General features: G+C 36.3%; 2 protein-coding genes and 1 long non-coding RNA gene across 3 annotated transcripts; all 3 read right to left on the reverse strand.

Annotated features, from left to right (window-relative positions):
• Nucleotides 1-711, reverse strand: LOC138880510 (uncharacterized). Its single transcript, XR_011403230.1, has 2 exons — nucleotides 464-711; nucleotides 1-381 (listed from the first exon to the last, which is right to left on the reverse strand). It is a non-coding gene; the product is annotated as an uncharacterized lncRNA (long non-coding RNA).
• A 9,395-nt stretch (nucleotides 712-10,106) lies between these two features.
• LOC138876758 (uncharacterized) lies at nucleotides 10,107-11,842 on the reverse strand. Its single transcript, XM_070155714.1, has 3 exons — nucleotides 11,780-11,842; nucleotides 11,124-11,410; nucleotides 10,107-10,302 (listed from the first exon to the last, which is right to left on the reverse strand). Exons 1-3 carry the CDS (start codon nucleotides 11,840-11,842, stop codon nucleotides 10,107-10,109), a joined length of 546 nt encoding a protein of 181 aa, XP_070011815.1.
• A 209-nt stretch (nucleotides 11,843-12,051) lies between these two features.
• Nucleotides 12,052-12,774, reverse strand: LOC138876774 (secreted RxLR effector protein 161-like). The gene is made up of 2 exons (XM_070155715.1): nucleotides 12,347-12,774; nucleotides 12,052-12,244 (listed from the first exon to the last, which is right to left on the reverse strand). The coding sequence occupies exons 1-2, from the start codon at nucleotides 12,772-12,774 to the stop codon at nucleotides 12,052-12,054; spliced, it is 621 nt and encodes a 206-aa protein (XP_070011816.1).
• Nucleotides 12,775-15,121: the final 2,347 nt, after the last annotated feature.

Below are 15,121 nucleotides of genomic sequence, written 5' to 3' on the forward strand. Positions count from 1 at the left end.
TTGCAGAAAAATTCTTCATTTCATTGAAATAAGGCCACTAGCCACAGGTTACAGGCCACAATTACATTCAAACAAACTAGATACACCCAGAATATATCAACCACCACTACAAACACAAACTACAACAGCTAAGACACAAAATACAGCAGCTACTCCAACCAACAGGAAAACCACAACAACTTTAACGATCGACGACACAATAGCAAACCCAAATAATTAGCATTATTACTATAATGAAGCCAATTTCTTCCTCTATATTCTTGCTCGAGCCCTTTCTTCTTCAAAATCTTTGACCCTATTTAGTAAACCCCAAATAACCAAATTTGCTTGGCTAGAAAATTCGTCATCAACACACCTAAAATAATTACATCCATCTTTGTCCTTCAAAAAAAGAAAAAAAATCATTCAAACTAAAATCGGAAACAACAGAAAAAATAATTAATTGTAGTTAATTATCACTTACCTTTTCAATTTTGCATCCATAGAACCTCCTTCCAGGATTAGATGGAGACCATGCAGTTTTCAATTGACATTCATGACCACACCGGCATGACTCTTGGTGTGAGAGACATAATTGAGAGCTTAAGCCAAGATTCGCACACAAACCGCGAGACTACTTTTAGTTTGGAGAGAAGAATAGAATATTTAGACCGGAAAATCAAGAAAAGGGTGAAGAATTAAGGTTGGATTTTTGAATAAAGGGTGAAGAACTAGGGATGGTAAAAGGGATGAGGGTTTAATTATATAATAGGGAAAGAGTGAATTTTACCATTTGTATTGTACCGTTGAAAGAGATTTTGTCAGCATATTTTTAATGTTCACGCGCTCAAAAGAAATGATGTTCACATTATTTGTCATGTCAGTCGGACGTGTTAAAATGGTGCAGTAAAGGTATAGGAAAAGTATTCCGGTGGAAAATGGCTTAATTGAGGTGTTCAAGTAAAATTTTTGTGTTAGTTAAAGTGTCTGTCTATGTATTCTGCCTAAATTTTATTGTTATGTATAATAAAAAGTATTATTTTATGTAATGACTCATTTGGTTGCGTCATTATCCTATTTTATTTTTCTCATCTTGACTTTCTTATAATTAAATAATTCTATTTTATTCTTTATCTTACATTTTTATATGATAATTTTATTATGTATCTTACTTTTCTTTATAGTATTACAAGTTTATTTTCATATTGTTGGTGCATGATATTATGAAGCGACGACAAACAATAGAATCTATCCAAATATCTATATATAAATATAAAGCAAGGCAAAAAATCAGTGATGTGGCATCATTCCTAGAGCAGAAATGTTATTTATCTTTTTTTGGTGTTTTTTTTTTGCATTTTCCTCATATTTTGTTGTAAAAAACTGCTATATTTTAACTTAAATATCCAAGAAGGAATGTGACGGTTGCCATTGTAAATTTATAGGAATGCAACGGTTGCAAAATGTGACGGTTGCAATTGTTACTTTATAGGAATGCAACGACTAAACTCTTAATTAATGAAAATAATAGCGATAATTAGATTAGAAACATATACTAGCTTACAGTTACAAGTAGCAATCAAGGTATCAACAATTGCACTCTTCCTCTTTAAACCCCATCTTTCGCTTCATTTTTTGGGTGGTAAAGCTCAGCACAAATAACGTACTTTCACTCAGCAAAGAAAGTTTATTTCAACTTGGAATTGATCTTTAAGAGAAGTCAATGTATAATTTGGGAGTTAAATTGAGGAGGACGATGAAGATTCATATTGTGTTCTTTGTGTAAGTCAAAATTTCACCGGTATTAGAATTGTAACTTTTTTTTATTTCTTCTTTCCTTTTCTTTCACTATTTAACATATCTCATATTATGCTGGTTTGTGTGGTTTTTTCTTGTGATGCGAAATTCCTTGCACTAAATTAATTGGGCTATAATTTTCATTCATTCAGGCCTTGGGGTTGAAATGTTATTCCGATTTGGACTTCAGCAAATTGCTTGACATGATGGGGTAGCCGACTAGCAAATATATTGATGTTTTCAACTTTTATCCACGGAATCGATGCACTTTCTCCGCTAATGAGAATATAAATTTTTTATAGTAAGTTTGGATGTTACGGTGAGATTACTTTTATCTTTCCAAAATTGTTTAACATAAGAATATTGGTATTTGCTAGTCCAAATTTATGTTCTTCTTATTTTTCTTCTTATTTTTTACTTTATTTTAAACCTCTTGAATTGAATTAGTATAACATGCCTCATCGCCCCACTCCTAAAGAAAAACTGAGAAGTCATTTTTTATTATAAAGAACTATTTGTGAAATGTTTGCTGATTTCTACCGTTTGATTCAGTTGACCTAAGATTTTTTACATATGTTTTGTCTATTTTATGATATTGTGTGTATGTTTAGTGTAACGTTGAAAAGGTAAAATCTTGGATAGGGAATAAGGTTTTTTCCTTTTGAAGATGACAGAATTTGAGATAAATATTGATTTTTTGGTGTACTTGCGCGATTAAACACTTTTGCAAGGGTTAAAGGTTAGTGCATTCAGAACACATATTACTGTTATGACTTGTAGGTTGGCTGTAGCCTGTAGGATGTAGCACACATTTTGATTACTATTTTGTAGTTTCAGCCGTAATCATTCATTATTTTTCAAACAATAGAGTATCTTTTATATGTTTATCAATTTCTAGCTGTTTGTTTTCTTTGAATTTTGGTTCATTACTTCTCTATCTTATTATTAGATCTTTTCGTCTCCATCCTATAAATGTTTAATAGTTATTACCTTTATGTTGATAATATTATTAGGTCTCATTTTCTATCTGTTATAATTATGTGTATGAATGTTGTTATGTTGATTCTTTGTCTTTAATATGTTTTTATCCAGTATAGACTTTGGCGTGTATATTGAGATTTCTTCTAACTTTCTTTTTGTTTGAACAGTAAACATATGATTTTAATGAATCTGCTGGAAGCTGGAGTACTAGAGTTCGGAAAGGGAGGAGAGCAAACTTCTGCATGCAATTCTAGATTACTTAAAATAGTGAATATATGTGTAATTTTAACAGGTTATTTGTGGGTTTATTATACCATGCATGTCAAGGGAACTTTCTTACAAGTGCCGTATGGTACAAAGTGAGAATATTTCAAAATCAGATTAAATAGTCCAACACTCCAACTTGCAGTTATGTCACCCAACTCCTGTAATTCACTATTGATTCATGTAACTTAGTTACTGCCTAAAACACGATGATAGAAAAGTAAAAAGATGATTGTATTGGAATGAGAGAATTTATTGCATGTGAAACTTAATTAATTTGAAAAAGAAACCGATTAGTTTAGGTATAAAGTTTTAGGACAAGACTCTTCCATTTTAAATCTTCAAAAACTTATGTGATACTTTTATTTTAATATGTATTTTACTATAAGAATTTTTAATTTTTCATTATATAAAATTAACATTTTTTAATATTCACTAAATTTATAAAATGTGTTGTTCGATTGCGCGAAGTGCAGGCAAATTAACTAGTTGTAGTATAATTCTGATGGTAACGGGTAACCCCTCATAAATATTAATTTCTGCTATTTATGATCTCTTTTCGGTTTTCCTTCCTAGCTACACATAAATAACTAAACATTTAACTATTTATTTATACTAGTCTTAAGGTACGCGCTTTGCGCGTGTACTTATATCAAGGAGTACACAATGTTAAAAAATCACATAATGTGTTTGAGTCATGAAATAAAACTTTAAAAAAGGTCTTGAAACTAATGAATGTTAATCTAATTTAGCTAACTCAATGGAAAAAAGCTTGCTCCACAAAAGTCCTTAGATGCCTTATTGTGATTTTAAATTTTTTATTTTTTTACCTATTACTGAAAATAAACAAATTACAAAAATACTTTTCAAATAAAATAAATTAAAAAATTAAATCTTTTGGTATTTTAGAGATTTGGAAATAAAGAGGTTGTCCTATAGCTTATAAAAAACATCAATAGGTAATGATGCAAAGTTTAAAAATAACTAATATTGAGTTAATATTTTACTAAAATAATTTAATATATAAAAAATATAGGGAGCATGTGTTGAAACAAATGTGAAAAGAAACAAAAAGTCAATACCAATTAATTCATTTTAGAATTCATTTTATCTACCACAGTGTTATCACTATTGATTTAAGTTTATATTTTTACCAATTTGACTTTTAATACTATAGAATAACTATTATGTAGCCTAAGAGTTTTTCAACTTGAAAAATAATTTTTACTTATATAATTAATTTAGAATTGATGTTCGGCAAAAAAATGCATATATTTACCCATTGTTGCCTCACATTCTAGTATGTAATCGTCTTTTGAGTGTTAATTATATTACTTTATGCTTAATATTATATTTTAACTGTGTAGGAATAAAGAGGTATGAAGATGAAGAAATTTAAAACAAAATTGAATAAAACGCGGAAGAAAAAGAAAGAAAAATAAAATAATTAAATCGAATAAAAAAAGGGGGACACCCTTCGGGTTTTCTTGTCACGACCCAAAACTAATCTTGTCATGATGGCGCCTATCGTGGTACTAGGCAAGCCGACATACTACCAAAACCAATCAATATTTTTATTTGTAAGACAAAACCAAAGCTATTTAACAATAAACCTTCATAAGGAGTTTCAATCAAACAAAAGTGCGGAAAGAAAGCCCGACATCGAGGTGTCACTAGTCATTAGCATCTACTACAACCGTTTGACAACATCAAGACTAACATAGCCTGAACATAACTTAATACAACTAAGGGAGGATGCGGAAGGAGAAAAGCAGGGCTGCGATCGCCAGACAGCTACCTTGCTAACTCCGATGGACCTGCCATTGAGTAATCAACACCCGCTACCGGGTTTAGAAATACCTGAATCTGCACACAAGGTGCAGGGAGTAATGTGAGTACGCCAACTCAGTAAGTAATAAAAATAAATAGAGAATGAGCAGTAGTGACGAGCAATAAAACATATACAGTTCATATCATGAAATCTTAGTAGAATACAACAGGCTTTTAAAATCAAGGTTTAGAACCAACTCAGCTCATTTAAATCCAATTTCAGTAAAAAACCATTTAAAACATCTTTCAATAATTTTCAACGAAGTGATGAAACAGTGAGTAAAAATGATGAAAACATAAAACAGCCCCTCGGGAAAAACTCACTCGTATACAGCCCCTCGGGCAACATAAATCAAGAATAGACCCTCGGGCGAACAACACTTGTGAACGGTCCCTGGGGAAAACATGAATCATAAGCAGCCCCTCGGGCAAACCTCACAGTCACTCATATACAGTTCCTCGGGCATTACCTCACAATCACTTGTAAATAGCCCCTCGGGCAAAAAATGAATCAAGAACAGCCCCTCGGGCAAAACATAATATCACTCACTCAGGGTACTCGCGCTCACTAGGGGTGTACAGACTCCGGAGGGGCTCCTACAACCCAAGCACTAACACAAGCCACCTCATGGCATAAATCAATCAGGCCATCGGCCTCATAACAAGCCACCTCATGGCATAAATCAATCAGGACCTCAGCCTCATAACAAGCCACTTCGTGGCATAAATCAATCAGGCCCTCGGCCTCATAACAAGCCACCTCGTGGCATAAATCAATCAGGCCCTCGGCCTCATAACAAGCCACCTCGTGGCATAAATCAATCAGGCCCTCGACCTCATAACAAGCCACCTCGTGGCATAAATCAATTAGGCTATCGGCCTCACAAAATCATGAATCAGTAACAACATGTTGCGGCGTGCAGCCCGAACCCGTAAATATACTCACAAAAACAGGCCCTCGACCTCACTTAGTCATAAACCTCTCAAGCCACTCGGGCTATTAGTAGACAGGGTGCTCAGCCCAAAATAATATTTTTATGCATCAAAACGGAGTAATAAAGACTGAGTTATGAAATCAGTAAACATAACATGACTGAGTATGGATTTTTAAATCAAAAAAATAAGAGGATAGTAAGAAAAAGGCCCTAAGGGTCCAAACAACTTTGGCACAAGGCCCAAACACGACATTCATCCCAATTTACAGAAACTCTTTCTAAAACACATAAGTATCATATAGTTTCAACCAAATACGCAACTTATAGTTGCTATGGGACGGACCAAGTCACAAATCTCCAATGGTGCACGCCCACACGCCCGTCACCTAGCATGTACATCACCTCAAAGCAGTAAAACAATGTGAAATCTGGGGTTTCATACCCTCAGGACTAGATTTACAATCATTACTTACCTCAAACCGATCAAAATCCTACTCCGCGATGCCCTTGTCTCTTGAACCGGCCTCCAAATGGCTCGAATCTAGCCGCAAACCATTCGATACAATAAACACGAGCTAAGGGGGTCAATCCCATAAGAAAATGCTAAGCTTATGGTCAAAAAGTCAACTCAAAAGCCAAGCCCGGGGCCCACATCTCAAAATCCGATAAAAGTCACAAAATCCAACAACCCATTCGAATACGAGACTAACCATACTAGTGTCACTCAATTCCGACTTCGAATTGGCTTACAAATCCCAAAAGTTCATTTTATGAAACTCCAAAAAATTTCCCCAAATTTCATCCCAAATCACTAATCAAATGATGAAATCAATAATATATTCATGATTATTAACCAAAACCGAGTTAGAATTACTTACCCCAATGATTTTCTTGAAAAACTCACGAAAATTCGCCTCAAACCGAGCTCCCAAAGTCCAAGATGTTAAATAAAACCCTAAACTCTGTTTATATAATGCACTCTCTGATCTCCACTATGCGGTCCGCGATAATCCACGCGCGACCGCAAAAATCCAAGCCCCTGCGGTCGCGAAAAATTGGTGCGGCCGCACTTTTGGTGGCTGCACTGCTAGGCTTTAGTATTTTGGCCATACCTTTCTCTACAAATATCCAAATGATAAATACCTTTACATTTCAGGAAACAAGACATGAAGGGCTACAACTTTCGTTTTTGAATCATCTCAAAATTCCTTGTAGATCAAAAGATATAAGCTTCCAAAGTCAGACCAGCGAATCTGCAGATCTTCCCTGGAGCGCGGCCGCGAGCAAAATTATGCGGTCCGCGCCCCCTCCACCGTGCTTCGCGAAACCTCAAACTTTCACAACCGATGCAAAAATCTATCAAACCTCGTCCAAATGGTCTAAGATTTTGCATACATGTCACAAAAGACACCACGAACCTACTTCAACTCTCGGAATTCCATTCTGACCTTGATATCATATTTTCCATTGCCGATCGGAAATCACCCAATTTCTAATTTCGCCAATTCGAGCCTAATTCTACCACGGACCTCCAAATTAAATTTCGAACACGCTACCTAGTCCAAAATCACCTTACCGAGCTAATCGAACCATAAAGATCCAAATCCGAGATCGATTACTCAATAGTCAAATGATGTTTTATACTTCAATACCACACAAGAAGGGGGGGAGGGGATTTGTGTGGTGACCAATTTTTCGCTTAAACTAATTATGGAAGGACCTGGTTCTTTTAAGCGCTCCTTAACCTACTATTGCAGAAATAGTAAATGTCAAAGTAAAGAACATAAGTATTTACGTGGAAAACACCTGGCTCAAAAGGTAAAAAAAACCACGACATACTTTCTAGTAGGATTTTCCCAAACTCTTCACTAAAATCACCGAGCTAAAAATTACATTTACAAAAACTCTTTTGTAAACCTAGGACTAACTCTAATCCCATTGTAGCAAACAACCTCTAACTGTTGCGACAACCTCAAGTTAACTTTAACTTGAAAACTCTGAGTACCTAATACAATTGCCTCGAGATAAAGCTGAAAGGTAAAATATAAAATCACCTACTACACTTGAACTAGAATAAAAAACAGACATTTGGAACTGGTTCTTCTATCTGGTTCATGTAGCTTCAGGTTTTTGCACTTGAATCACACACTAACTGCTTGCAAAATTGCCTTGCTATTTTGCTCTCAATTCATGTTTAACTTCTGCTTATGTGTGTTACCTGTAAAAGGCAACAACACTTATATTTATAGAGTTAGTAAATAGAGATTGACTAGAATTCTGATGCTACTCTTCCTTGGTGGAAGAGTTCTAGTTGATCTCAACCTCTAACTCCTTCCCTTTCTTAAACCGTGTTATCTTTGAGTAAGGAGTCCTTCTCCTTATCCATTATGCAACCTTTTCGATCAGGATTAGGAGATATCAATTCTGTCAAGTTAGGTTTATCTCCTTCACGTGCATCCCACATGATCAAGTCTATCCGTATCTATGCTTCACTGGGATGGACCTGGTTCATGTCTGAGTCCTTTGTCAGTCTTCAAAACTAATCTTTTCTTGGTCAATAAATTCACCCTTTTTAATGACAACAAACTCTGTGCTTTTCATACACTTAGGCCCTGCTAGAACTCAGCTCAACATCAATGCAATGTTAGAAACATTTTTCACTTATCATCAAGGACCAAGTTCATTAGTTTATAAACATCACTATTCAGAATATAAAGCACAATTTCTTTTCCCCCTTTTTGCATCATAGAAAAGTTGCATAAACAATATGTGATTCCCAGATTTTAAAAATTACTCATGGCCACTGGGACAACTATAAATGCATCCATGGATTAATCATCAATTATCAACTACACATTCAAACTATCAAGGAAAGATAAACAGTCAACAAGAGCAAAAGCAGAAAACTTCATTGATAGAGAATATGATTCTACCATAATCCACAAAAAGAAACAAAAATAGTTAAACATGAACAACAAAAAGAAACATCCCTAATCTAGGTCACTGAAGGGTCTAGGCAAGGTTCGGGTAATTAAGGCTTAGAAGAACTAGGGGTTGGGTTTTGGCTTGGAGAAGGTGCAACATGTCATGAAGAATTCCATCATTCTTCTCCTTTTCCTTTGTGAGCTCAGTTCTGAGAGCATCTCTCTCAGATTCTACCTCTGCCAAACGAGTCTTCAGCCTTGATATCTCAACATATTTTGCCCCACTCTCCTGCAATAGAGTTCTGACCTTGCTATTGATAGGTGTCTTATTAGATGAACCAGGTTCATTAGGAATGGCAGTGACCTCATAATCACAAGCAATCAAAGTATTGATTCCAAAATGGTCTTTGCTTGTGGCCATCTCCCACTTCTTTAGTGGCACCTTACAATGGGCAAGAACAATAGTGAGAATGAAAGCATAAGGAGTTGCATGGGCTTTGGAACCATTGATAACCCGATCTAGAAGCTTGATTATGAACCCAGGCCAGTTGATATGCCACCCACTATCTAGACATTCCATAAAAACCAAGTCCATATAGTTGGCAATGTGCCTTCTTTCCTGCCTAGGCAACACACACTTGTTGACGAATTCAAGCAACACCTTGTGGGGTGGCTTCATTTCACTCTTATACACAACCTTAGCCACACTTACTTCTTTATTATCATAGAATTTCCTAGTAATGTCTAGGGCAGTAGGAAGGGAGTCCAAACTTGGCCATTTTTGCCTTGTGTAATCATCATAATCTTTAGAAGGTATACCAAGGATTTCACCTAGCTCTTTTGCATCAAAAGACAATTAAACCTCTTTCACCAGGCTGGTGACTCTTCCATCTTTGACCTCTACATTTACCATGAATTCAATAATCTCATTTTTGGATAGCCTTCCATCTAACTGAAGGACCATGTCCTTCCACCCCTGTACCTCTAGCTTTTCAAGCAGTAGAACCATCCCTTCTTCCTCCAAGTCCTTCAAAAGTCTTCCCTTCACGATATTGTGTTTGCCAAACTTGGCCAGCTTGTCCTGTTCAGTATCAGACTCGTCCTCCTCTTCACCACTCCAGTCTTCTTCTTCAGTAATTTTAACTTATTTGGCTTTCACAGCAAACCTTGTCCGTTTAGCCAAAGTAGAGGGTTTAGTAGACTTGGATACAGATGAAGACTTCTCTGAGGAAGTCTTGGCTTTCTTGGCCTTAAGGGTTTGAACCTCCACCTCAACAGTCATATGTTCACCTTGCTGGACCGGGTCCATCTCATCCATATCAACAGCCTCAACAGGCTCTGCCACCTTTGCTTTCCCTTTGTCTATCCTTTTCTTCTTACTTTCTTCCATAGCTTTCTACAACTCCTCCTCACTTTGCTTCAACTTGCTCCTCGTAGCCCCTCCTTTTGGTAGATGAGTTTCAGTAGTTTCAGAAGAAGCAACATTTCTTTTCTTGTTGGCTCTTGCTGTTCCAAGAGTCTTTGTTTTTGGAGTTTCCTTTTTCTTGGGGTTATAACTATCACCTACCTTTTCAGAAAATCTGCTAGTGTCTCTTCAACAGAGAAACCAGGTTCATCTTTATGCTTACTAAGATTAACTAGTCCTTCAGCAGCTTCCATTGATCCACTTCCCCCTGTTTTCTTGCTACTTTCTATAACACCTCAGCCTTTAGACAGAATCCCACATTGGCAAAACACAAGAGGGATGCCGGGTATATAAGTTAACAAGCCTTAAATCCTAGTGACGCATTTTAAACTCGTGAAGGCCTAGGACCAAAGCGGACAATATCACTAGTGGGCTGGGCTGTTACAAATGGTATCAAATCCACTCTTGTGTCAGCCATGCCAATGGTGGGTCAGAGTTCAACAGAATTTAGGCAAATTCCGGTTAGGCGGGGCCAACCTCAGTGCCGAGTCTAGGCAAATCCCATGCGGTGGGGTGCGAGGACACTGAGTCCATAAGATGGGGTGTATGTAACACCTCAGACTTTAGACAGAATCCCACATCGACAAAATACAAGAGAGATGCTGAGTATATAAGTTAACAAGCCTTAAACCCTAGTGAGGCATTTTAAACCCGTGAAGGCCTAGGCCCAAAGCGGACAATATCACTAGCGGTCTGCGCTATTACACTTTCTATCACCTTTTTTGGCTCAGCTCCATAGATAGCCATTTTAACTGTTTCAGAGGTGGGTGAAGAATCAGCCACTTCTTTTCCTTTTCCCCTCTCATCACTACGCACACCCTCACTCTCTTTTTCTTTTTCTCTTTTATTTTTACCCCATCTCCTTGTTGACTCAGTTGTTTCCATATCCGCAACAGACCCAACCAAAACAAATCGAGTTTCCAAATTTTCAACTAGATTAGGGATTACCTCAGTAGAGGGTTTTGCATAGATGTTACCTGCTCAGAATCAGAAGACCCAGTTCCTTCCCCCTCACTCACAGATTTGTAAGAATCATCAAAATTTTGGGAATCTTGGGCTTGACTAGCCTTTAACTGTGCATTTAATTTCCTTGAAAGCGCACTTGTAGCCACAGTTTTTCGAGCAAGCATCTTTACCTGCCTTCTCCTAGGTTGAGGAGTAGTGGAGGAATCTGAGGGGGTTGGTGGAGGAGGTGTACCGGGGTTATCTTGGGGGTTAGTCATTCTCTCTAGATTCTGTAAAAAAATATGGATAGTTTGATTTTTGGGATAGAAAAGAAGAGAAGACGGAATTTTTTTTACGGTTTTTGAAAATTATGGGAGAGTGGCAGTGGTGATGATAATGAATTTAAAGGAATAGGGTAATTAATACACAATGACAACTTTTAATAGTCAAATAGAAGTCTAATCACCCTGAAATTTCAGATTGAATAGGCGGTTAGGCTTCCCTAGAATCTAAGCATTTTATAACGGTGAGGATTCTAGTTGAAACAGAACTGGTTCAAACTTAAAAGGATAGACTTTTGAAGTTTTTGAACGTAGGTAGGACTCTTCTTATGAATTAAATAGTAGTATTTCTAATTGTGCAGAGTGTAGAAAACATACCTCGTTATTCAGATGAACCAGTACTGATGATTCAGGTTCTTCATTGAGAATCCTTTTGATCATGTCTCAATTTGCAAAAATAGAGAAAATTTTGTTAGAGATCAGTGAGTCATATTAGCACATGGCATAGGAGTATATTATTTACAGTATGAGACTGAGCAAAGATTAATTTAGTTATTTACACAAGTTCCAGATTTTCTAACCAAAAAAATCATTTTTTTCATTGTGCATTCTGAACTGGTTCCATTAGGTGATCTTAATCATCCCTAATTCTAACCCATTCCTTTCAAAGTTCTCTCTATAAGTGCTTTTTTAAAGATGTCAGCAATCTGCTTATCTGTAGCACAAAACTCTACAGTGATCAAGTCTTTCTCATAGTTGTCCCTCAAAAAATGGTGCCTAACATCTATGTGCTTAGTTCTCTTATGATGAACAGGGTTCTTTGTCATACTAATAGAACTAGTGCTATCACAAAAAATAGGGATGCAACGGACATCAATTCCAAAATCCATTAATTGTTATTTGATCCACAACAATTGAGCACAACATGAAGCAACAACAACATACTCAGCTTCAGCAGTAGATAAGGCCACTGAATTTTGCTTTTTAGTGGCCCATGACACAAGACATGAACCAAGAAAGTGTGCCATACCTGTGGTGCTCTTCTTGTCTACAAGGAAACCTGCATAATCATCGTCAGCATATCCCACTATGTTAAAATTACTACCTTTTGGATACCAAAGGCAAATGTCAGTGATGCCTTTCAAGTATCTCAATATTCTCTTGACTGCAGTCAAGTGAGATTCTTTTGAATTTGCTTGAAATCGAGCACAAAACCCTACACTAAAGACAATGTCAGGTCTGCTAGCAGTAAGATACAAAAGTGAACCAATCATTCCCCTATACAACTTCTGATCAACAGATGAACCAGGTTCATCTATGTCCAATTTTGTGGTTGTTGCAATAGGAGTATCGATTTCCTTTGATTCTTCCATTCTAAACTTCTTAAGAAACTCTTTTACATATTTATGCCGATGGATCATAGTTCCATTTGAGTTTTGTTTTATTTGTAAGCCTAAAAAGAAATTAACCTCACCCATCATATTCATTTTAAATTCACTCCCTATTTCTTTAGCAAATTCCTTAGTTTTACAGTAGTTGCTCCAAAAATTATGCCATCAACATATATTTGTACTACTAGAAGATCTTTACCTTTTTTCCTCAAGAAAAGAGTGTTATAGATTTTACCTTTCTTGTAGCCATGTTCAAGCAAAAATTTTGATAGTCTTTCATACCATGATCTAGGAGCCTGCTTGAGTCCATAGAGTGCCTTGTCAAGTCTGTATACATGATTAGGACACTCATTGCTTTCAAACCCTGGAGGTTGCTTGACAAACACTTCTACATTTAAGTAGCCATTGAGGAAGGCACTCTTGACATCTATCTGGTGAAGAGTAAATTCCATGTATGCAGCAAAGGCTAAGAGGAGTCTTATTGCTTCCAACCTTGCAACTGGAGCAAAGGTCTCATCATAGTCTATGCCCTCCTCTTGGCTATATCTTTGAACCACCAATCTTTCCTTGTTCCTTTTAATAGTTCCATCTTCATCAAGTTTGTTTCTGAAGACCCATTTTGTGCCAATCACTAATATTTCCTTGGGTCTTAGAATCATATGCCAAACTTGACTCCTTTCAAACTGGTTGAGTTCGTCTTGCATTGCATTTACCCAGTCTGCATCTTTCAAATCCTCAGCAACATTTTTAGGTTAAATAAGAGATAAGAAAGCATAAAAAACACAAAGATTCTTTAATGAAGATCAAGTTTTGATTCCAGAAGTTGGATCAGTAATTATGTTCTCTATGGGATGAGAACTTTGATACTTGTAAGGTTTCACAACCAACTGGTTTCCTCTTGATGTTTCTCCTATGTTTTGCTGCTGAGGAACATGCTCAAGGACAAGTTCCATTAAGGTATTAGGTTTAGTTCCTCTTTGTTCAGTTCCCCCTATCAGGTTGCCTTGGATAGAAGAACCTGTTCCATCACATGTTCCTTCTTCTAGTGCAGCATCAACCTGCGCTGTAATTTCATTTAAACTTTTTACCTGCCCAATAACTTTATCTTCATGTTCCTGTCTCTTAGAAAGAAAGTTAGTTTCATAAAAAATTACATGCACACTTTCTTCTACACACAGTTCTTTTGTTGTACACTTTATAAACTTTGCTATGTGAAGAATATCCCAAGAATACTCCCTCATCACTTCTGGGTAGGGGTGTTCAAAACCAAACTGATACCGAAGCTTAATGGCTTATTGGTATCGTTTTACCGATTTAACAGACGGGGAATAAATTGAATTTTTTTATTAACGGCTTATTGGTTTGGGGGCGGGTTATTCAATTTTCTTAACGGTTAATCCGTTAACCCGTTAAGAATATATATATACATATAAAATTTATTTTTATCCATATATATATATATATATATATATATATATATATATATATATATATATATATTAAATAATCAAAAACCCTTCTTCCACTTCCAGTACTCTATCTCTATTCTCTATTACTAATTTACTATTAGACAACTTTGAATTGCTTGCTTCGCACATTCTTTTCAATCCTATCAAACCAAAAACAATTTACTTGATTGCTCCACGTATTCTTACCACCTCCAGTAGGTGCAGTGGAAGTACCAAAACTTAACAAACAAGAGATAGTTTAACGAGTAGAATCTGTTGTTAAATTGGGTTTAACACATACATTCTGCAGGTTTGCTTGCATGTAAAAAAAACATCAGTCCGCACACATTTCGGTAGGTGTTTTTGGATTGTTTAGAAATTAGAGCGACATCTAAAGAAAATTGGAGCAGTTATAAAACAAGAGCAAAAAATCCCATTTTTTGACCAACATCATCATACACTTGAAGCACGGCGAAGCAAATTTTGGACCCTCGCTAAATTTGGTAAATTGCGTCATGTGCAATATAGATTGAATTAGGCCGATAAACCGCCCGATAAGAGCTAAACCAATACCAATCCTTCCGATATCTTATCGGGTGGCTAGCGAATTAATACATCTAAAAGCCGATAACCGATAAGTTAAATCATTAAAAGTAAATAACCGTCCAATCCGCCCGATAATCAGCCTTACTTCTGGGATCAAACTTACATAGGGAGTCCTTTCCATTGTTGTGCACGAAGCACTTGCATACAAATGCCCTAAGATGAGATATATTTGGTTTTCTCCCTTTAAGTAACTCATAGAGAGTCTTCTATACAAGATGTCTAATCATGCACCTATTAATGATGTAACATGCAATGTTTACAACTTTTGCCCAGAA

The sequence above is a fragment of the Nicotiana sylvestris genome, chromosome 1 (assembly GCF_000393655.2).
Source record: "Nicotiana sylvestris chromosome 1, ASM39365v2, whole genome shotgun sequence".
Taxonomy (NCBI): Eukaryota; Viridiplantae; Streptophyta; class Magnoliopsida; order Solanales; family Solanaceae; genus Nicotiana; species Nicotiana sylvestris.

Bases quoted from the DNA above. Each gene is read 5' to 3' on its own strand.
- LOC138876758 (XM_070155714.1), bottom strand. From the start codon at position 11,842: ATGATCAAAAGGATTCTCAATGAAGAACCTGAATCATCAGTACTGGTT. The intron at 11,411-11,779 runs GTATGTTTTCTA...ATTTTTTTACAG, and splicing joins TGGTTCATCTGAATAACGAG to AATCTAGAGAGAATGACTAA. The intron at 10,303-11,123 runs GTAATCCCTAAT...TCTCTGTTGAAG, and splicing joins ATGCAAAACCCTCTACTGAG to AGACACTAGCAGATTTTCTG.
- LOC138876774 (XM_070155715.1), bottom strand. From the start codon at position 12,774: ATGGAAGAATCAAAGGAAATCGATACTCCTATTGCAACAACCACAAAA. The intron at 12,245-12,346 runs GTATGTTGTTGT...TTTTTGTGATAG, and splicing joins TTATCTACTGCTGAAGCTGA to CACTAGTTCTATTAGTATGA.